General features: G+C 42.3%; 2 protein-coding genes across 5 annotated transcripts in view; one reads left to right on the top strand and one right to left on the bottom strand.

Moving 5' to 3' along the window:
• The first annotated feature begins 133 nt into the window (after nucleotides 1-133).
• Nucleotides 134-2,595, top strand: LOC122534283 (hydroxylysine kinase). Of its 2 annotated transcripts, none has more exons than XM_043664781.1 (2): nucleotides 134-154; nucleotides 1,390-2,595. In XM_043664781.1, exon 2 carries the CDS (start codon nucleotides 1,403-1,405, stop codon nucleotides 2,483-2,485), a length of 1,083 nt encoding a protein of 360 aa, XP_043520716.1. In that variant the 5' UTR covers nucleotides 134-154; nucleotides 1,390-1,402; the 3' UTR covers nucleotides 2,486-2,595. The 2 variants fall into 2 exon arrangements, with proteins under 2 accessions (XP_043520716.1, XP_043520715.1); XM_043664780.1 differs by lacking the exon at nucleotides 134-154 and adding an exon at nucleotides 797-1,175.
• A 2,064-nt stretch (nucleotides 2,596-4,659) lies between these two features.
• Nucleotides 4,660-22,489, bottom strand: part of LOC122534280 (protein madd-4-like) — a 233,200-nt gene continuing 215,370 nt past the window's right edge. For 2 of the 3 annotated variants that reach the window (XM_043664774.1, XM_043664775.1), the window contains 16 exons: nucleotides 22,144-22,242; nucleotides 13,671-13,812; nucleotides 13,357-13,450; nucleotides 10,230-10,621; nucleotides 9,326-9,455; nucleotides 8,716-8,926; nucleotides 8,023-8,333; nucleotides 7,821-7,948; nucleotides 7,589-7,756; nucleotides 7,299-7,468; nucleotides 7,023-7,118; nucleotides 5,851-6,865; nucleotides 5,671-5,753; nucleotides 5,203-5,589; nucleotides 4,978-5,131; nucleotides 4,660-4,892 (listed from right to left, as the gene is read on the bottom strand). In XM_043664774.1, the coding sequence (XP_043520709.1) occupies nucleotides 4,792-4,892; nucleotides 4,978-5,131; nucleotides 5,203-5,589; nucleotides 5,671-5,753; nucleotides 5,851-6,865; nucleotides 7,023-7,118; nucleotides 7,299-7,468; nucleotides 7,589-7,756; nucleotides 7,821-7,948; nucleotides 8,023-8,333; nucleotides 8,716-8,926; nucleotides 9,326-9,455; nucleotides 10,230-10,621; nucleotides 13,357-13,450; nucleotides 13,671-13,812; nucleotides 22,144-22,242 (3,681 nt within the window). In that variant the 3' untranslated portion in view covers nucleotides 4,660-4,791. The remainder of the gene's footprint in view (nucleotides 4,893-4,977; nucleotides 5,132-5,202; nucleotides 5,590-5,670; nucleotides 5,754-5,850; nucleotides 6,866-7,022; nucleotides 7,119-7,298; nucleotides 7,469-7,588; nucleotides 7,757-7,820; nucleotides 7,949-8,022; nucleotides 8,334-8,715; nucleotides 8,927-9,325; nucleotides 9,456-10,229; nucleotides 10,622-13,356; nucleotides 13,451-13,670; nucleotides 13,813-22,143; nucleotides 22,243-22,489) is intronic. The other variant, XM_043664776.1, reaches the window with a different exon arrangement.

Genomic DNA, 22,489 nt, shown 5'->3' on the forward strand with positions numbered 1-22,489 from the left:
ATTAATTATGTGAACAAAATAAATTATTATGTAGTTATGTGTTAAATTTATATATTAGATGAAGTCAAGAAAATATTCACTAACAATAAGCGTGTACATATGTATTATTGAAAATATATAGGTATATTTTTCAATATTTTACATCAGTTATTTGGTAAGTTCTAATTATATACAACATATATATAATTTCTTTTACAATATACTGCATAATTATACTGAATAAAATCGATATTAATCAAATATTTCTAGCGGGTATTTTAAATTTAAATGCTTTTTGACAATATTAAAATCACATTGAAAATTCTGTTGAATAATTTGTAAATGTATTATTCATTTGATTTTTGAATGAATTAAATTTAATATTTGCCACAAATATGATTTGTATATAATTTTTGAGAAGATTTTGTTAATTTACATGAATCGGAAGGAATTATTTAATTATTTCATAAATTAACATTAAACAACTTTAATTATATGTTAATATTGTACAACTTGTAGCAAAAAATTATTATTTAATCGTTTAATGAAAGCTAAGAATTTTTTAAAGTTTTAGTTTAATATTTATTAGTATTTGGTCATTAATGCTTTATTAATTAATGTTTTAACTAACTTATTATAATGAAATATTAGAGTACAAAGGATAATGTATATTAATAAATATAAAATTTTTTAACTCAATATTACATGTGAAATATTCCACTTTGTGATTCAAATAGATTAATCAGTAATCCTATTGTAAAACTTAGTTCTTATCATTTGATGTTCTTATCATTATGATAAGAGAATATATATTATTTTGTAAGTTAAAATATGTACATAAAAGATACTTCATGTCTTCTATGCTGAATGACGTGCAATCTAACACGTCACCAACAATAAATATCAATCATCGTGCATTTACACCCTATCACAGGACTGATTGAGTGCAAACTGTGCTTATTGCGTATACCTTGCTACAATTCACTTTCTGAGTTGCTTCATTCGTGAACACTTCGTGAATTTCACGTTTATGTTTGGAACCAATATTTTTGAAAAAAATAAGAGTTTTAAGAGTTCCATTATTTAATGGTTTCCACGAATGAATGATATATTTGTGACTATTATTTGTTTTTTTCAAATTCATATTTGCAAACTTAATGCACAACGTCTAAAAAACTGAAACGTTCTTTCTTAAAGTAAGTAGTTTATATTTTAAATACTGTAACTATTTAAGATAAAAATCAATAATGAAAAATATATATATTGTATATACAAGGTACATTATTGACATGAGGTAAATCTTTTCGGAACGACTATCTATAAGCAACTTATTTCAGATCTATTTTTTATTCTGTGTCTAACATGTGAAAGATAGAAGTTTTAATATATATTCTGTTTAAAAATTTTTAGGATTAAAATAAAAATGGATAACAAAGATGCTGTATTGATGCCGGGTCAACGAATTCGTCCACCGGGCAACATTCAAGTAGTCTCGCAACTCTTAAAAGAACTTTATGGTTTGAAAGCGTCGAGTATAACCGAACTAAACGCGTACGACGATAGAAACTACCATGTAATGTGTGAGGAATCACATACGAATTCTCATATGATGACTGTCAGTAAACATGGCTACATTTTGAAAATCATCAATTCGTTGGATTCGCAGAAGACACACGTGATTGAAGCACAAACTGAAATGCTATTGTTTTTAAACCAACGAGATATTAATTGTCCCTTACCCGTAAAAAATGTACATGGACTATATTATACTTTGATCAAGTTGAATATCGATGAATGCACCGACAGTTACGCCGTGAGGCTGTTGGTTTATCAGCCTGGTGAACTGTTGCACCGTGTTCCAATTACTGGGGAATTGCTTCGAAACGTAGGCAGGTTCACGGCCAAACTCGATAATGTTCTTATGGGCTTCTCTCATCCAGCTTACGACGATCACAAGACTTTGTGGATGTTGAACTCTGTGCCAAAGTTGCGCCAATTTACTTACGCTGTAGAGAATGTATTTGAAAGAGAATTGGTGCATCAGGTGATACTAGCCTTTGAAAAGGACGTGCTCCAGACCACACTGCAGCTAGAGGAAGGTATGATACACGGTGATTTGAACGAACAGAATTTCGTGATGAGCCCGAATGGCAAAGAAATAGCTGCCGTGATCGATTTTGGTGATTCACAGCGGACATATTTGATCTTTGAATTAGCTATCGCGTTGTGTTACATGATTTTACAAGCTGGTAACGTGGCGATGGGTAAACACGTTATCGAAGGTTACCAGGATATTAAAAGACTGACAGATCTCGAAAAGAAGATCTTGAAAGTTACCGTTTGCGCGAGAATTTGTCAGAGTTTGGTAATGGGCGCTTATTCTCATCTTCATGATCCACAAAATGAATATCTGCTTGTTACGCAGAAATCGGGATGGGCTTTATTAAAGAAACTTTGGCCTCTTACTCAGGACGAAGTTCTACAAAATTGGGGATTATTGGACTGAAGTTTTTATACCCTTTGATTCACTATCATCATCAAATTAATGTAAGATTAATTATTGTATTTGCACCTATTGTCAATTATACAAGCAATAAATATAAATTTATGTCACAACAGAATTGAATCCATTGAAAAATGAATTAATACTGTGCAGTGATATATCCTCTGGTTTTATTCGTATTTAGGCAGTTACATATTTACATAGATATAATGAATAATAATGCTCTTCGTATAATAGTGTAGAATCATTTTACATAACTAGATCGTGATATATACAAAAATTCAGATATCAGAAATCAATTCATGGGAAATCGAGTGTTATTGGTAGACAATATTAAAGAAACATATACTTCTGGTGATTAGTTGGATCGATTAGCAATTTACTGTGGACTTAAATTCTAACTAAATATTCATCGAAATATATCGGTAATGTACAGAATTTATTTATAAATATACTGTAAGACAATATATTTCGATTTTTTGCACAATACACTTATATCTGCGTTTAAGGTGGTGAAATCATTTTTATTCGCGTGTGCTTTCATATTACTTAGTAGCTTGTAATATATATGTAATATATAATATATACATATACACATTATACATTTATATATATTATATATTATACACACATATATATACACACACACACATATATATATATATTATTTTTTTTATCTCGATTTCAATAATATACTAATTTATTTATATCTCATTTCATTAACATCAGTTCGTTTTGGCAAACTGTCTAGCTGTGTTGAGGCAAATTCGTTGATAGCGAAAATCTGTTCACAATATCGTAGAAAAATAAAGTTGACGTAAACCCAAATAATTATTTAAAACAAAAGATGAATATCTTATACAAATATTGGGTCACATTTTCCTTAAAAATTCAAATGCACTTAATAAAAAGAGAAAGTTAAGAATTTACACAAATTAAAAATAACCGTGATATGATTACACAAGTAGACACGATCATTTTTGCAACCGCGCGATCAGAGGCACACAAGTAAATTTCTTTCCTGCCGTTTTGATCTAACAATGGAACGTCATGTTAACGAATTTTCGCCAGAGGTTATTAACAAAATAGTATATTACAGTACCTATATACTTTATTGCTTAGAATCTATTGGCTTACGTACGCCTCGCGAGGCGCTTATAGGCGCATAATAATTCATTTATAACTTATGTTGTTAGTAACTTTTATACTTCATCATTCGTTAACTTAACATCTTTCATTTAATAATTTATATTACGTATCGTCGAACCTAGAAGTAACGTTGTAATAAATATACTCCTGTGAAAACATAACGAAACGCATGTAACACGGAAGGGTGCAGCGGAATGTGTGTGAAGACGTAAGAAATAGAAATGAATTCCTCGATTCTCGCAAACGTCCGATGGGAACGGTGAACGAAATTAATATAGAAGAAGTGTGTATTATTTCTCAGTCTTCGATAAAAATGATGATGACGAGAACCACGCGCGTTTTTGAAACGTGAACCGAGATAGATCGATCGTGCGTTATAGAAGAAATACGTGTAAAAAAATAAAGCCTCGAAGAATCAATTTTTTGTGCTACCCTTTATAGTGCGATCGAGATTACTGTTCCGTTCACCCCTCCCCACCCTTCATTTAAAATTTCAATAGCTTTGCAAAGCTCGTCTCTCGTAACATCAACGTTAAACGAACTTCTCGACGTATCGTTTAATCTCGACGTAACTTCTCCACGACAGCAACACGTCGCAGTAGCTCCTTTTCAGGATATAATTATCTTCTCTAATATTTCCGTTTTTTATTGAACTTCAACAATATAATTTCTTAACTTGTTGGACGAATGCCGGGATCCCTTTGTTCTTCCCAGGGGTATGAGCGTGCGCAATTAGGAGTCGTGCCAAACTACATGTGATACACGTCCGAGAATTACAGCTTTAATTAGCACACAATTGGGAATTAGATTCTCAGTGAGTGCAACAAGAATCTAACGTTCAGACGCGAACACAGATTTGCTCTAGGGCACGGAGAAAGGATAGGGGAACATTTACCAGCGGAAGTAATTTGGTCGATATCGTTTCTTCAATGTGTCTTACATATTTTGCAGTTCATGGTTTCAAATGTAATCTTTTATTCTTACATTCTTTCAATAGACAAGCATTTTAAGGAGCGTTTTTTTTTTGACAAACCGTTCGCGAAGATTAATCTTCGACTAGTTTCCCCGACTGACATTCTCCTCGCGCGCACCTCTCATTACATTAATTTTTATCTAGAGCATTTCTTTCCATACCAACAACTGCTGTCGATTGTTACAGTCTAGCGACACGATTGACAGCATTGTTTTTGATAAAGGGGCACCCTGCACATATTCATCGCTTTCACTCTGCTACATAGCTGCGAGTGATCTTTGCAGTCATCTGGAAAAACAACAATCACTTTGACTTATTAAATTGTATTCCATATATCTGTAGCTGGATCCTAGATTTTCATATTATGTTTTACCAGGTGTTTGAGGACATGGTGGACCTCTACAAGTCTTCATGACAGGAGGTCGTGGAATGTCTCTGCATGCATTACCGGCTGGTTTTTTTGTGCCATACCAAACACACTGTAGAATTCTATATTTGATACCGTCTTCTTCACACGTCGCTGTGCACTACAAATATTTTCCTAAATTATTAACGTTCTGATTTAGACAAATAAAAGATATTCAATGTTATTTAATACCTCAGACCATTCCCCAACCCTCCAGACACCCTTGCAGGCATCGTTATAACACTCTTGCCTCTGAAGAGGTCTAGTAGTATCATCACATTTACTAGGATCAAGTAACGTGATATTCTCTTGGCCGTTTTCCATATCCTCGACCAAACGGCAGGTGACATCGCGTCTCTGCATTGCAGTTTTCCAATTGAAGCACCTAGATGTTTCACACGGAGTCCATTCTGTCATGTGCCATTGGGGACATTTACCAAATCCACATGGTCTGACCTTCTGAGGCACCGGATGTCCAGCATCTTCGCATAATGTTGCCCCTATGACTGTTCGAGGTGGTGTACGAGTTGTGTTCCCAATCGGTTTCGCTGCACGAACTGTGCACTGAGCTCCTCGCATCTTGGTCAATAAAAATGAAATTGCAACTTAACTTTTGTGATTTATTTATTTTCGATCGAAGAACTAGTTTCCCCAAGTTACCTGAAATCCACTTCCCCCACAAGTTTGGGAACACTTTGACCAATCTGTCGTTACCCACTCGAAAATCAGTTCCTCCGTAGTATCTGTGCATTTCATATATTCGAGAAAATATGATACATTTTGAGTAATATTATTTCATTATTTTATTATTATTTAAAAAAAAATAAATATCTTAGTTACCTAGGATACTAAGAGATGCGATCGTAGAATCGACAGTGGCATTTGACCCAGCAGTGATAGTTCCGTTATCCAAAGATTTGTTCGTTTTCTGCACTTCTTCGCTAGGCGGACGTTCTTGAAAATCTGTCGTCTCTTCCGACGAATTGTTACGATCTTCTCGATTTCGTGATAAGTTCTTTCTACTCTTTTCCATTTCCTCGGATCCTCGATCCTCCGTCAATGCCAGGTCGATCAAATCGTCTTCCAGATCTCTTGTTGTCGCTGCTCGGCCATCGTCAACCGTGTCATTTTCAACGTAGATTCTCCGTTTTTTCATCTCTTCCTCAAAAATTTCCCCGTAATCCTCTGTCTTATTCAAAGTTTCTGTCTTCTCGTTATCGGTGTCTGGCTCTTTCGAAGCTGTGTCAGTTTCTTTGAACGACATCGTAGGAGAAACATGATGTTCGTTTTCAGAACTGTCGGTGTCCTTATCACGTGATTCTTCAAACTTCTGTGTGCTGTGCTTCGAGTCTGAGATATAGTATACTTCCAAACCAATATTATCAGAGTTAGTCGCCAAGTTTACAGATTCTTTATTTTGATTCTTAGGCGTAGAACTCCAGTGGCTCTTAACTTCTGACGTATCGTGCCATTGTCTTTTGACATTTTTCAGAGATTCTTCGATATAATCTATATCGGTCCTCGTTGGTGTGACTGTGTCATCTTTGCTCGCAACAGGAGTGATCTTCACTGGGTCACTGTGTTGCAATCCAAATATAGACTCGTCTAAATCGTATGGATCCACGTCGATGAATATTCTTTCTTCGTCTGGTCCAAAAGTCTCGTCTGGGATAGCGGTGTTACGGTATAGGGTATCCAGATTGTCCTCCACGCTTTGATATCTCAAACCAGGATTTCTTTCAGGTATGGTGCGCTTTGTCGCGGCTGTATCTTTTCTCACGTCGTCGATGAACGTTACTGGAGCTGTTCTGTGAGTTCTTCCCGCGGTGCTGTCACTTTGAAACGGCCAATATTCCTGTTGGGAGATTCAGTACAGATTTTACGTATCATCGAGAACATAACGACGTGTTTTTGACCGAGACAGATAATTTAGGTTAGACAAAAAGCAAAGGGATATGATGTCGGAAGGTGCACTAATCCTGATTTTAGTCAGATCGTCTAGATCGTCTCACCTTTAATGTCGATATAAAGTACGTTAAGTGCGGCACAAGAGCAGAGGCACTTGAACTCGAGGGTGCAGTCGATTCCACGGATTCGTGGTACCCTGGCTGATACGTTAGATCACAAACATCCACCACCACACAAAGTTAATCCATATAAAGAAGGCATGAAGATAAAGAATCGTCGACAAAATGATTAATTCATCATGCGGTTATTCATTCGGAAAATAAAAGATCGATTGGCGGAAGAGAGGATTTTAGTTGAAATGTTTGTCCCGAAATGTTTACCTGATTCAACGAAGTTACGGTGTGTTCTTTGTGTATCATCGTGGAGTCTGGCGGTGTCGGGCTGGTTTTCTGCTTCTTCTGATGCGGTTTTCTCGTTGGTTTGCTAGGCGCCGCTCGTTCGTGACTCAGATCTTCGCTGTCGATGGGAACAAATCGGTTTCCATACGCGGCTAGTAGAAGATCGATTTAAGTTAAGTTATTAAATCGTCAGGATGCAACGTGCAGGAATGAATTTTTGATTGAAAATTCGCGATGCAGATCCATCGTATTAAATGAACAGGAATTCTTACCTGCTCGATCAGTGTACAGACTTTCGCCCGAATTAGCTGGCGCTGAGTCCAAATTAGCGTTTCGTTGTCGATGGACGGAATTGCTCAGTCGTAAATATTCCTCGCTGCTAATTTGTTCCTTCGAGCGAAATTTTACAATCAGGTGCGTTTCCGCGTGAGAATTTCCAGCTGTAATGCACGGATTAACGTTACGTCCACTGTATTTTACAGCTTTATCGATCCAGTTATTTACCTATACACGCGTAAACACCAGTGTCGGTGGATGTTATGTCGTTTATCTTCAATGCACCCTTCCTACTGATCTTGTACTTCCTCGATTTCCTCAGCTCTTTATTATCTTTGGTCCACGCGATCTGCGCCCTAAAATTAATATTTCGATTTTGATATCGACGTATACGTAAGCGTGTCTTTATTGAATCAATCAGAAAACTAACTTGTCAAATTTTCGAACGGGGCAGCGAATCTTAATGGAAGATGTGCCTTGAAAAACCTTCGCGACACCACCGATTTTCAAGTCAACCTTCGCATTCAAGTCTGTCTGGTTGTACGTTGTGTTTTGACTGGTAATTATAGGCAGAGAGCCCGCATCCATCTCATGGCAGGCTCTAGTGTTGCAAGGCTTCTCTGAGGAAGGTTTTGAAGGCGGGCATTCACGATCCTCACGACTCTGTTTACGCCCCTGGGCCATTATTTGCTCACAGGTCACTTTGCGTTTCTTCACACCTCCTCCGCAAGTTTTCGAGCACTGAAACCACCATTGACTCGTTTTAACCCCTTTCCCCGAGGAGATAACTCTCATTCTTATTCCTTCGAAATCGAATTAAATTCCAGGCTTTCAACTGCGGGCGAGAAATTTTCATTAGATCGATATCTCTATGTTGAAAATATTTATGAATATAATTGAAAAGTTATTTTATACATATTTCATACAATTTTGCACGTATCTTTCAAATTTCTCGCGAAACGCGTCAAAATCTGCAGTCGAGTGTTATAATCGAACAGGTCTGGCTGTAATAACACTCTCGTTTCAAATTCAAGAAACGTTGAATCGAAACGATTAATTGCGACGAGTTCCGTCTCGATCGAGGTGATCGTATCATTTAATTCACTGAACAGAGGTAAAGTACCTTACTCCATTTGCCTGTACTCCATTTAACCGGGCAATCCCATACATTGCAGTATTGTCTATCCGCTGGTGGTGGCTGCGGGCACATGTGGTTTGGCACAGGGACCATCTTACCTGTGCCGCGTATCACCTCGTGTATGCACGTGACGTCGCGTGTCTGTATACCTATCCCGCACGGGCTCATGCACGGTGAAAATTCGCTGAAATTCCATCTGCGGGCAAAAATCGATCGTAATGACCGGCTAATTGCGAATAGAGCAACACTTCAATTGATTGTACGCTGCTTTTATTAAATCATCCAATGAGTTTGTACCATGACGAGCGCGTATGGTTTTTTTGTATTTGTATACAATGACACGGGACATTGTTTCGCTTATGGAATAATTATTTCAGCAAAATATTCGGCAAAATGCTTCAGTAAGTTTTGAAAAATTGATACTTTATTGTAAAGAAAAGTAAGAATGGAACAAATTTATTGGACAATCTAATGGATTAGAGTTGCAGAATTCAAATTGATTTTTAATTTTAGCTCGAAATGACGATAACTACGAGCAATATAAGAAAGTAACAACGATAGTGTGAAAAAATGTGTTTGATCATTGATTGGTTACCTAGGAGGGCAGGGATGATCGTTGCAAACCCTTATCCTAACTTCTGGTTTGGTGTCGGCGGTGCAGAGAAATGGCATGACAGTTTTTCCGGTGTCGTCTCGCACGCAGTTCACTATCAGCTCCTGAGAACCTGAAATATCATCGTACGATGAAAAAGTACCGCGAAATCAGCAGAATTGATCGCCGATAGGTAGAAAGTGGAAAGGGGACATTGGTGTTCCCGGCGTAGAAGAGAAGTCGTGACGAGAATCGTATGACTTTAATCTATCGGTTCGACGCGATTCAATCGGCTAACTCGTCGCCGAGCGTCATTAATTGTACAATCGCGTCGAATTATCCCAGCTAATTAAGCGCTCTATAGCGGAACGTACCTAGAGATTCGTTCCGTTAATCCTTACTGATCTGATCCCCGATAATTCCCTGACTTACGTTTGCGGTTGATTAGAGTTGGTTGAATATATAGTATTTACAGAACGGCAGACAGATAATTCGGTTAAAAGGATTTCAAGTATATAGGCTACGTGGCAATACTTTCGATCGAATTAGCAATGGCATTTGATTATCGCTTCGCGCGCGTTCCCTTCGACGAGTGAACGTCGCATAGTTTTCGACGGTTCTTCGCGAAGTCGAAGCGCGTGCGCGCGGGCGCGCGTGACGATCAAGAAACGCCCCGGTGCTCGTCGCGTCGCTTTTGAAGTTTCTTGTTTCCCCTGTGAATTTGCATTCCATTTCCATCCCGTTAAATTTCAAGTCTCGCCGGGGCTTGTCCCAGTTTTACTTTGGCGCGCGCGATTCACCAAATTTCTTTACAACACCTGCCAACAAGCGCCGCTTGCGGCGCTTACGCTCGTTTAATTTCCATTTCCGTTGCAAAGCGTGTTACAGAACGTGATATGTCCCTTACCTCCGAGGCAGGTAGCGCTGCAGGGTGTGTAGCCACCTTCCTTCCACGAGTAAGTGGTCTGTACGTCGCTTCCTGGAGCGACCTTGATACCAGCGTCGTAGCCACTTCCGCTGGAGCCTCCTGCGGATGATCTGTAGGTATCGGTGAGACTTGGCTCGGCGTATCCGCTATCGCCGACAGTGTCGATGCCGTAAGTCAGACTATTCTCGATTATATTGCACGGCGGCATTATGCACTTCTCCTTCTCGAGCGGTTTCGGTCCTGAACACTGTCGATCCGGTAGATCGGCCACCGTCTGGCTGAACTCGAGGTATATCTTGCAACGGACCTCCCGATGTCTGATACCCTCGCCGCAGGTGACGGAACACGATGACCACTCCTTCGCGATGAACCTGGAGGGTCGTTCGTTTGATGATTCGGGTTCGATACGGCCCTCAAAACGGTCCCTTCTTTTCGGAGTTCGTTCGAGTTTCTCTTTTCACACGAAGCTCCTAACTGTGCTCGACTTTCGACCGATCTCTTCGAGATCTTTAACGGGAAACTCTACTGTTGCATTTCGCAATAATTGACTCGTGTGTCGATACGGAATCGAACTGAGTTTTTAAATCATGTAATATTCTCGTGACTATTACGTAATATTAAGTTTCTGAAAACTTTTCGATCGAAATCAGTGGCTTGACGGTATTTGAGATAATCCGAGATCCAAATCTTAACTTCAACGATCGGACAAACAAGTTTCGAGGGAATTCCGAAATTTGTAAAAATGGCGTTTCCGCGCGTGTTCCGATATCCCGATTTTCCTTCTTTTATTCTCCGGGGCATCAAACGACACAAAGTTCACCGCACAGAATTTATTGGCTTCCACGGCCATTCGTAGTTGATGGAGCGATCCGTACGTCTATCCTGTCATCGATTAGATCGGATAAATAACTGCCGGTTATTCCAGAATTACGTTAAAAACCGCGCCTTCCAGTTCCCAACCCTCTGTTCGACGCTATTCAATCGGGCCACCCCCCGCGAGTACCTACTTTTGTCCATCAATCAGTGACTTCTTGCTGACAACGTTTTCAATTTGCTTTCGTGTATCAGCGTGCTTTGATCTATCTCGATCGCGCGTGCTCCCGCTGCACAAACACAACGCTTTGCGTTCAGAAACTGAAAAGTGATCCCAATAAGCAATCTCGTGGAACGCGGCAATGTAGGAATTTTTATTCTCTTCGTCCATTCTCATTCAACTTATTTTTTTCTTTTCCTCGTACGTATAAATATTTTTATTTCGTCAGAAATTCACCGGCCAGTGTTATCTTTCACTGACGAGACACGCGATTCTTGTCCTCGAAGTGGAATCTGGCTAAAGCTCGTGTAAAATTCGTCCGTGGTACGGGTACCGAGACAGACAAAAGAGAGAGAGACAGAGAGAGAGAGAGAGAGAGGGAGGGTAGTGCTACGGTTTTAAATTATGCATGCTAAGCCTACGAGGGTAACAGTGGTATAACGCAGGCCAGAAAAAGGAAAGAAGAAACAGAAGAGAGCGAGAGAAAACATCGTCGTAGGGGGGGGGGGGCAAAGGAAACCAGCGTAATAGTCTACGTAATATCATCGTCGTAAGTCTAAGCTAATGCTTGTTCTACGGCATTCGCGTTATGCGCTAATTAAATCACGGTAAATCTCGTAATCTCCATAAATGCATTAGGACCAACAGCCAGGAAAAAGTTAGCTAAGAAACAGGGAGATTAAGCTCCCGGAATTTCAAGCGAAGAAGAGATATTTAAGTTGGAAAACTGTTGCGCGTCAGCGGAAAATACCTGCCTGTCGCGCGCTGGTTGCTCTTACGTTTCCCACGAGCAGCAGTTCTTTTTATTACTTTTATTCTACCGTGTGAAAAAAAGAAAAAAAGAACGAGCCCGCGTTCCATCGTATATACGAAAAGCATAATAAAACACGAAGACACGTGTGTCAACGAGCACGAGAGCGTCTTTCGTTATGTTGCGGCGTTACACGAGCAAGCAGTTTGCATTCGCCGCGAGGCAAGCGATGTTCTCGCTGACGCGCCTACGCAATGCCAAGATAAACAAACAAAAATCGCTATACGCTAAAAAGGAAGAAGAAGAAACGAATCTGGTGGAGGATTCGTCTAAGCCTAGAGTTAAGAGAAACGAAAGAGAACGATGAGAACGAAACAGTCGATGAGGAAGGCGGAAGGAAGGAAGTGAAGCGAAGAAGCGTTCGGGGTGGTAAGTCATCGTGGACGTTGGCAGGAGGATGGGGACATCAAATACTTCTGAAACTCGCTTAACCCTGATTTCGTTGGGGAGGAAAGGAGAAGCGGTCTCGGACTTCGCAGCTTTGCGGTGAGTTACAAAAGCGTGCGAAGAAGAGAGAGCGAGAGAGAGAGAGAGAAAGAGAGTACGGAGCATGTGGGGATGGAGAAGAGGATATTGACTGTGGTGGTGGTGGTGGTTAACAAGGAGAACCAGAGAAACATTAAGCAAAGGGAAGAAAGAGAAAGCTGCACGTCGGTTTGCTTTGCTCCTCCTTGGAAGCGAGAAACTGCTGGAACGGGGTGGCAAGAAGGACGGAGGTAAGAAGAGAACCCGAAGAAGAACGAAGAAAGAAAAACCGGGGAAATAGATACATGTAGGAGTGAAAGAGAGAAGGAGAGTGGGTGGTTGCTAGTGAGAGGAGAGTCGAAATAGTTGGACGAAAATGAAAACGAAGAAAGAGAGGGGAATGAGAGAGAGAGAGAGAGAGAGAGAGAGAGAGAAGTAGAAGAGTTAAAGTGATAGAGAGTAGAAAGAGACACAGTAATGGGATACCTCAGATACAACCAGCCACAGGCAAAGTAGATCGTATATCTGTCAGGACAGACCAATTGACGTCAAGAAATGAATGCTTTTAAGGAGAAAGATTTTTCTATCTAGCGCTTGTACGGGTTTTATTATATTGTTCAAAAACGTCGGGAATGGGGGAACAGCGCAACGAGAAAGCTCTACGAGGCGATATCGTGTATAATACTGTAAATATCTAGCTACGAACCCGACCTGAATATATATCGTTACCATATCGGCCTTATATACCGTGTATCCGCGCGCGAGTGTGTTTATCAATTTTCAGAGAAGTTACTTACGTGGTTTCCGAAGGTATCGGCTGGTCGATCAATTTTTCTGACACCGGCGGAGGTGGGTACGGTTGCATCAGTGGCTGCGTCATTTCCTCGCCATCTAAAACCGAAAATTCACCGCGGTCGCCAGTGTAAAAATGAACGCGTTTCCTGACCAACTACTCGTCCAGGTCGATGACTATCGACCGTGGAATCGTCGCGAGTATCACTTCGAATCGTGCAAGCGAGAAATCAAAAAAGAACTTCGCCGATAAACCCATGCCAAATGACACGAGGAACGATGGCGGCGGATGCATAGGAATGTAACTTGTAAAACTTACATATCGGACAGGGGATATTTGTTTTACACTCTTGCTCGGTGTGCGGTCGTTCGGCTGGATCGCAGTCCTTCGAGATCGAGCCAATGGCGTCTCTGCACTCGATTGTCCTCGTCCTGACTCCGGTGCCGCAAGTCGTCGAACACTATCGATCACACCGGGGAAAGGATAAATTTTTACGTTGCTCGGCGCCGAATCGTTCGCCGAAACAAGGTCAATGGTTGCTCGACGATCTGATTATTTATTTTCACTTCAGTTGAAAGTTACAGGGTGTTACGGATTTGGCGGATCGTGAATATGAAGCATCAAACGCCAAGTTCTATTTTATGCTCCGCTTCATTTTCAACCTTTTATTTCGGCAAATGTGAACAGCTTTAGTTGGAACACGGCTTTTCACGGCAAGGAGGGAATACGAGGCGAGATAATACCGAAGTCGTTGCTGGATAAAGTCCATAGAAACAGGGGAGAACTGGCGGAGGAAAGGCAGAGCGAAGGAACAATAAAGTTCCGTGACGTCAGCGTGGAATCTAATTTCGTATACTAACTGGTATTTGCAAAGTTCCATTCTAATGTTCAAACAATTTAAAAGGTTCTTCTAGAACGACTCCTCGAAGATCGTTATCGAGGTGAGGTCTGCCACAGAATGTTAAGGAGTAAAAGGAGAAACGAGAGACATGATATTTCTCAACTATATTCACTTATGGTTTGCTTATGCTGAATTGTAATCTTTGCTGGCCTACTTTTCATTGGAAATATGATTTTCTCTCGGAACGAGAAAATGTCTCTTTGAATTTGTAACTGAATAATATTTGAGATCTGAAGCAATTTGTTCAGAATCAAATCATTATTGTCGTTAAATTCAGTTTCGGTCAAAGTAAAGAAAAAGTACACAGTAAAACGATGTACGTACGTAACTCGATTTAAAAAAGAAAAATAATACTAAATTTATACAATCCCGTTTCTTCAAGAGATAAATTTTCAAAGTCGACGATACGCGGCGAAACATTTTTCAACTTTCGAGAAGCAAATTTCTTGCTTCATTATCCGCCGAATGTATGGCACTCATGTACACGCGACGTGACATGCAGAAATATCGAACAAATTTCCTCTCGGCGTGTTGTAAATCCGGAAACAAAGCGCAGTGCCTGACCCCTTTGCTTTCTGTCATGAAAGATATGAAGTAATTGCTTCCGTCGATCGCTCGCGACGTAGAAACTCTTCTTTTTAGCCTTTTCGTTACGATTTGCGAAACAAACCCTGCGAACTACGGCAACACTGATGACATAATGTAACGAAGAGTCACAATGATTGCTTTTTCACTCTGACTGTCGTAACGACTGACGTTGTTCTCAAGTTACATTTATCACCGTAACAACGAATGCCACTGAAGAAACGAAATTCGAAAGCATAAGTTTGTTTCGTCTGCGTTAAATAATTTTATGCGCTCCCGTATAAAGTGTATAAAAACTCGTGGTTCAGTCGCATCCAAAATTTCAATATTCATCCCCTTGCCAACACTCGGGAAACAGAGAAATCTGATAGTAAAAAATATCAAGAAGTTCGAATCGAATTGAAATCCACGGCGTTGCGTGCTCTTTTCTCTGGGCCGATCAGATTCGCCTTTACGTCGAATCGAATCGCAGCCGAATCTCGAGAGTGGCAGGTGCCATTTTCAGTTTCTCTCGGCGCTGCGCGAGAGTTGTGAAGAATGAGAGAGGCAGAGTATCTCGTTGAAGCCGGTCTCGAACTTCTCTCAGCCAGAATAAAGTCTGTTGATCGGCAAGGTAAGAACCGGGAACGGTCTGAGCGGTTTAAAAGTGCGAGCGAGAGAAGGAGGACGAACAAAAAGTCCGGATACCGGAGCTATCGTTCAAGGCGTCGAAGGTGGAAAGGTGACATGAACGGGAAAAGCGGAAACCCACTCGACTTAGCCACTCTGCCTTCTCCTTTACTCCTGTTGTTTGCTTCTGTCCTCATTCTATCGTTCTCCGCATCTACCTTTCCTTTTTTCCCTACTTACCTCCAAGTATTTTTGCTTTCTTTTTTTTTTTCTTTCTTTCCTTCTTTCTCTTCCTTTACTTGCTACTCCTCTCGATCCGTTCAACCTGTCCATCTTCCACTTTACCTCAGCCCTTCTGTTTGCGTTTCTATTTCTGTTTCTCTCTCGCTTGTATATTTCTTCGCCTTGTCGAGCTGCCATCCACCCTTCTTTGTCCGAATCGCTATTTTCGCTTCTCCCCCCCCCCCTCCTTTTTTTTGTTTCATTTTGCTTTCACTTCACCACCTCGCCAATTTCCCTTTTCTTCTCTCGTTTCCTTTTCCCCGTTTTTTTAACTTCTACCCGATCTCAGCATATATTTCCCGTGTTCCCCGTTCTTTCACCTTCTCCCCCCTCCTCCCGTTCCCCTTGCTCCTCTTCTTAGAAGCATCAAGAAGGAGGGCCGATATCGTCGGAGTGCTTTAAGGAGGCCCTGTGCTTTCAGTTCAATATTTGCATGGCTCCTGTGCTCACAAAAGAGAGAAATCTATCAATTCCTGTCTTCCGGTGGTGGCTCTTTCACCCTCCCTCCCTCCCTCTTTCTCACTCGCTCGCTCGCTCGCGCTTTTTCCTTTTCTATAGCCTCGGATGAAATCATTACCGTGCTGACGGGTATAAGAGGGCTGCCTTTATGTATCGCTGGCACGAAAGGATACCGACGCCATCTCCTTGCTCCTGGCAGCCAGCACAGTTTCCTTCGTCAGCCGGAGCGAAGGCCATTGTGCATCGATCAAGCATGAGATGAGCCGTAAATCATGCTGCACACACTTTTGCTTACACGTGAACGAGGGGATATTTTCGTATCGTTCCCGAAAGCACGCTGTTTGCCGCTTTTGTTGTTATCGAGACTGATAAGCGCCAGATATTCTATCGTACAACGACCGGGATCTTTCTATTTTTAACATCGCCGACGAAACGACGTATAATCGTCGAAGATTTCAATACGCTCCGGTGGAACTTTCTCTATACTTGATTCTATGAACTTTCAAACTTTCTCTCTCTCTCTCTCTCTCTCTACGTACGAAAATACGAAGAAAGAAATGATTGAGACAAAGTGGTAGATATCGTTTTACGGTTTCTTTATTCTATTCCCGGAGTATGTGTAGCCAAAAAGATAATCGTTGTTCATATTGATCGGCGAGTAGAACGTCATAAATCATGCGGATCCCTTCGCTCGTGTACTTACGTGACTAGATTCTTTCGGCCCCCTCCCTTTCGCGAGCCGTATTGTGCGTAATAAACCACCCGGACGTTCGTTCAGCGATTCCATCGCGAAGATCAATGCGCAGAATGCTTTAATATCGCCTCCCCACGCCGAAGGAATTTTTCGCGAAGCATCGTATCTTTCGAATGCATCGGCGAATCTTCCATCATCCTCCTGAGTGTCTTGATTTCCATTCACAAAGGCAGAACGCGCAGAGAACACCAATCCGTTGAGAACATCCAAAGCCTAAACAATCGTGCGTTCGTCGCTTGTTTGAAAACGTGTCGGCATTAAGCTTTATCACGTTTATCACTTTGTACGTGTCGTACAGTCTGTCGACTGAGAAAACAAACCGCAAGAGGCGGGGGGAAATCGGTAATCCCCCGACTGTCGGAGAGGGGAGGAGAGCCGAGAGGTGGAAGTGAATTTTAACTTTCAAGTCCGCAGTCCGGGAATTTTTCCCTTCTTTTATCCCCCCCTCCACTGCGACGTAACGATCCTCCTTCTCTGCCAGAGACGCGGGATCTTGAAAATATTCCGAGGTGAAAACGATTCGTCGTTACCGACCGGCGTCATTATGAATTCGCACGATCCGCGAAATACCGACGTGCCTTTTTACGTTTATCGGCGAGGAGGAGGAGGAGGAGGAGGGGGAAGTAACAGTAATAAATACGTATCTGGGATGCGCGAGTGCATTTAGCGGCCTTTATGAATAAAGCATAACTTCGCTTGGCGGATTCCGCCGGGAATCCCGTTGATTTTTCCCACTTCGCGTGTACCAGATGGAAAGTTCTGCTCGTCCTCTCCGCGGCAGGAGGAGGAAGAAGAGGGAGAAAGGAAGAAAAGAGAGACAAACAACGCGACCTTCTCCCCGTACAAGTTGTCCCTTATTGTTGCGTCTCTTTGCACCTCTCATTGCAGTTTTATTCTTGCTGCTCGGAGGTTGCGTCAGCCAGCACCGGGATCGCGCGAAGTGAGTCACTTTTCTGCTCAGGCCGTTCCATTCGGGAACGGTTGCTTCCCTTGTTTCGCGCCTGGCAGCCTGAGATACGATGTTGTAAAATTTTATTGTTCCCAGAACTTTCTTCAGCGTTTCCAGTTTGTTTCTGAATATAAACGAAACGGTCTCTCGCGTGGCGTTACACAGCGAAGTTACTTTAATTTCTTCTCCACCGAAACGACCTCGTACCGTTCTCGCATTCCCGATGATATCTCTCCCCCCGGCACGGGTCGCCCGCTTTAAAAAGACGACGAGTTGTAATTTCGATCGAAACCTGCATTTGTAATAGCAACTTGACTGCGGATTGATATTCACGCGAATTGATATTTTCACGAAAAATATTTCTCCGACATATTTTACGTGCATTACACACACACACACACAAATACATCTCTGCGTGCTATGTGCATATCCTTGAATTTTCCATAAATGCATAAACATTTGAGATCCACCGATAATAAACGATATCGGCTTATGTTAATTTCCCTCGGCAGAGGACGGTCGTCTCCTGTGTGACGATCACAACCAACTAGGAAACAGCGTCGAACCAGCGACCGAAGCCGAGGTCGAAGTTTCACAATTATCGTACGCTCGTACATAACCGTACGACAATGTACGAAAAGTTTTCGACGTATCGGGCTGAAACAGAAATCGGAATGAAATCCGAAAGCGGTCCAGCCGTAGCGGGACTTAAATTTCCATAAACGCATGAAATCGGACGTCCCCGAAACCGAAATGCCTGGAACGCTTCCAGCAGATATCGTGCTTTTCAGGGCGCGCGGTTGTTCGGCCGGCACAAGAAATGGCAGTGAGTATAGAGCAGTGAAGAGCTCGGTTCGTGGGATGGAGGAGCGGAGAGAGTCGGTCATCGAGCATCGGTGCCAAAACGAGCACAGTGGGAACCACCCTGTAGACGCCACCGAGTCGTTCGAGTCTTTTAACAATGTGCATCCCCTGTATCTGAATCGCATTTATTACGTACGCGGGGCGCGCGTACGAATTTCGTGGAGGGAAGTCACGGAGTACATGCTGCAAAGCTGCAACCGGCGACGCACTTGGCGGCGAGCCCCTTGATGCCGTGTCTCGAATCGATTTGCACTCGCGTTTGTAACCACGTACATACATTTACGAGCGCGCGTTGGTGTGTGTGTGTGTGTGTGTGTGTGTGTGTGTGTGTGTGTGTGTATGTGTGTGTGTGTGTGTGTGTGTGTGACATGGTGTACGTGCACGTGTAAGTCCACCACGAACGCAATCGACAACGATGAATTCGTCGAGCAACGCCAGGCATTTTCCACGAGAATGCACCCTCTTACACTCTTCTTCGTCCTGCTTTCTCGCTTTCTTTCGCCTCTCTCCTCTCGAACCTCTTATCGCGCCACTATTTTTTTTTTCCAACCTCCGTTCGTTTGTCTTCCGCCTCGCTCCCGACTTCTTGCCTTTTCAACCATCGCGAAATGTTTTGTCGAACGTATCTCACCCACCCATTCCTACCCTCCCCCCCGACAAAATCGCCGGCGAATTTTTTTCCATGTCCGTTCCGTTTCCCCGTACGGTGCTGCTGCTCCCTTTTGTATTTGCTTTTATTAAAATCCCACGCCGGTGTGGTGGTATATCTACGTACATGTACGTAGTGAGATTGAATTACTCGTGGCTCGTGGAAGTGTGACGTAACAATTTCTTCTTTTTTTTTTTTTCTGCAGGGATGCCCACGCGGAATCCCTGTGCGTTTCATTTCGTTCATCGTCACAATCCGTCCATCGACGGATGAGACCTTTCATTTGATTGAAAACGTTCCTCCACTCTCTTTTCCGTTCTTGTTTCTTGCCTCCCGTATTATTCATACCTTTTCGTCCCTTCGTTTCTTTTCTTTTCTTTTTTTCACTCGACCTCGAAACCACGAACACGCTCTCGAGGACCACGCATTTTTTGTCCTTTCGACGCGAAACTACCACGAAGATCGTTCGAGCGGGAAGCGTTCAGTTTTTTGCTTCTTGGAAGGGCGATACGAAGCGCGAGCGGAAAACCCCTCGTCGAAAGAGGGAGCGAACCGCGAGAGCAAGGAGGTTATTCGACGGGACTAAATCGTCCTGTTTGATGTCGATGGTTGACACGGCCGCTGGAACATCTTCAAAGAGCCCCCGAGAGAGCATCAAGGAGGACAGACCTGGAAGACTGAAGTCGAAGGAGAAATTCTTGCTCGATAGACACACTTGGAAAAAGAGAGGGTAGACGAGGCAAGTGTAACCAGGCCGCGTGTTTATCGAGAACGGGAAGCTTAGGCGCTTCGAATCGCTCTTCGCGTCGTCAACGCGAAAATCTACCCCTTCTCTCTCGTCTGCTTTCACCTTCGTTTCCGCGTTTCCGTTGCCTTTTCCCGCGGGTTATTGGTGGATCCGCGGTAGCTGTTATGCTCGGTCGAGTTCCTCCGGGTTTCGAGAAAATCCGATTTAGGTAAATTTCTGGTGCGCGCAACGTCAGACGGAGGGGAGTGGGAGTTCTTTGGATTCGGCACGCTCTGCGACGCTTTACCGCGAGGCGTTAATGTCGTTAGAGCCGAGAGGTACGGGGAACGGGAAGCAAAAATGTTTGAGCAAATTAAGTGCTTTCCGACCACAGAGGAGCGGCGGCTGATATAAAATTACTGGCAGGAAGGAAACTGTCTTGTGGCTCGTTTCGCTGTTCGCTCGGCGAAGAGAAAGTTCCAAAAGACTTTGAACGATGGCTCCTGAACCTGCTAATTTCGTTGTGCTCTCTTTTTTTTTTTTTTTTCTTGCCCCGTTGTTGTACACCACGATGTTCCCAGTCCGAGTGTTTCTTCTTTTCCACGGGTTTACGAACGTTCGCCAAGTTGGCAGTTTCGAAGTTCGTCGAACGTCGAAGTTCGAATAATAAAGTTTCGCTTCCCCGCCGATAAATATCCCTCAGAGACACTACAACATTTTTATGATTCGTTCCAGTCGAGTTGATCTGAAGTGCTGGTCGTACATCTCGAAACTTTGGTCGCAGCTTCGAGCGATTCTAACTCATTATATATATATATATATATGAAGAACAAGGGAAGGTGAACGACTCGACTTTGACATCAATCTCGTCAAAATTCTGAGCCGATCAGAGAGGAGAAACGTAAAATTACATTCCCGTGGCTGCTTGGGCCAACGTTAACTCGCAGCGAAACGCGATAACAAAACATCCGGCTCGCACAAAGCAAATTGTAGAACGAGTTTCATTTCCCTTTGCAACAATCAGCCCGACCTGTTTACTGTTCCCGGAGGAAATCGGATTTCCTGATACGAATAGACAGATATAACCAGATAGAGAAAGGTTACACGTTCGCCCGTCTCATCCGCGAAGCCCGTTAACGTCCTTTTAAGAGACAAAAGGTTCGTCTAACTCGCATTACGACTTTAACCCCGCCAGATAGAAATTATTCCCCAGTGTTTATTTAACGCGGGATTGCGCATGTTTTATCGTCTCGCTCGCAAATCTCTACGACGATTCTAATATAAAACTGATCGACCTTCGGCCGTGTAAACAGCAACGTGCACGCGCGATCGACGAACACGCAGTAAATAAGTCGGAATTCCGAATAACGAAAATTTCCTCGGTCGGTGTTTTATCTCGAAGGTGGATTGAAATTTAAAAGCTCGTCGAAAACAAAATTCCTTTTCTTTACTTTTTATTTATTTTCGTTACGTTTGCATGCTCGATCGGAATTAGTCGTACCAACGTGCTCCAACGCAAGTTTTCAAACTCGATTTTCTTCGGAAACAAAGCTTCGAACGCAAAAGAGAAACAATTTTTATTCCACTCTGTCGATTTACTTTCGCGCATGGAAAATAATCTTTTGTCCAACTGGACCACCTGGCGAGTTTATTTGAATATCTCTGTACGACGAGGAATCGACAGTTCTTCTCTATACTGAGAAACAAGAGTGAGAAATGAGTTCGTAACTGCAGCGATTTAGAGACCAGTTCCCGAGTAGAGTCATCTTGACGCGATAATAAATACTGCTCTGACCGTGCTTCGTGTAGGTTGAAAGACCGTCACACCAGGCAACAATAAATACTCCTTCCTTTCTCCGTGTGGCATCTCGCGGAGCCCTAAATTCCACCGTCAGGCGAATGACTTCGGTCTGTCTGCGCCGGTATCGCTCCTGCTGCTCGTTTTGCATGTTACACGGCGTGTTCACGCGCGACGGTCGCAGTTCCGGTACCTGGGATTGTCTTGTACTCACCTCGCTCCATTTATTGGTCTCCCACATGGGACACGAGATGGTGTTGCAAGTTTCTTGGTTACGGGGTTTGTGCGTGCTGCTGCATTTGTGGTCGGGTAGCTGAAATACCAAAGATCTCTGTTATTTGATTCAAACGTACGAATAAATATATACAATTTTGCAATTAGTCGGCGTGTATTAAATGAAACGCACAGTTTTGATTGAACGCTGTTACAAGGCTCTTATTATCAAAATGTACGCGGAAATTACAAGATACTTGGTCAATTATCATTATGTTAATAAAATTCGTGACAATTGCATTTTTTCACCGCAGTGCTGATGAAATTTCAAAATGTTTTACGCATTT

The sequence above is a fragment of the Frieseomelitta varia genome, unplaced genomic scaffold (assembly GCF_011392965.1).
Source record: "Frieseomelitta varia isolate USP_RPSP 00005682 unplaced genomic scaffold, Fvar_1.2 scaffold_582, whole genome shotgun sequence".
NCBI lineage: Eukaryota > Metazoa > Arthropoda > Insecta > Hymenoptera > Apidae > Frieseomelitta > Frieseomelitta varia.

Bases quoted from the DNA above. Each gene is read 5' to 3' on its own strand.
- LOC122534283 (XM_043664781.1), top strand. From the start codon at position 1,403: ATGGATAACAAAGATGCTGTATTGATGCCGGGTCAACGAATTCGTCCA.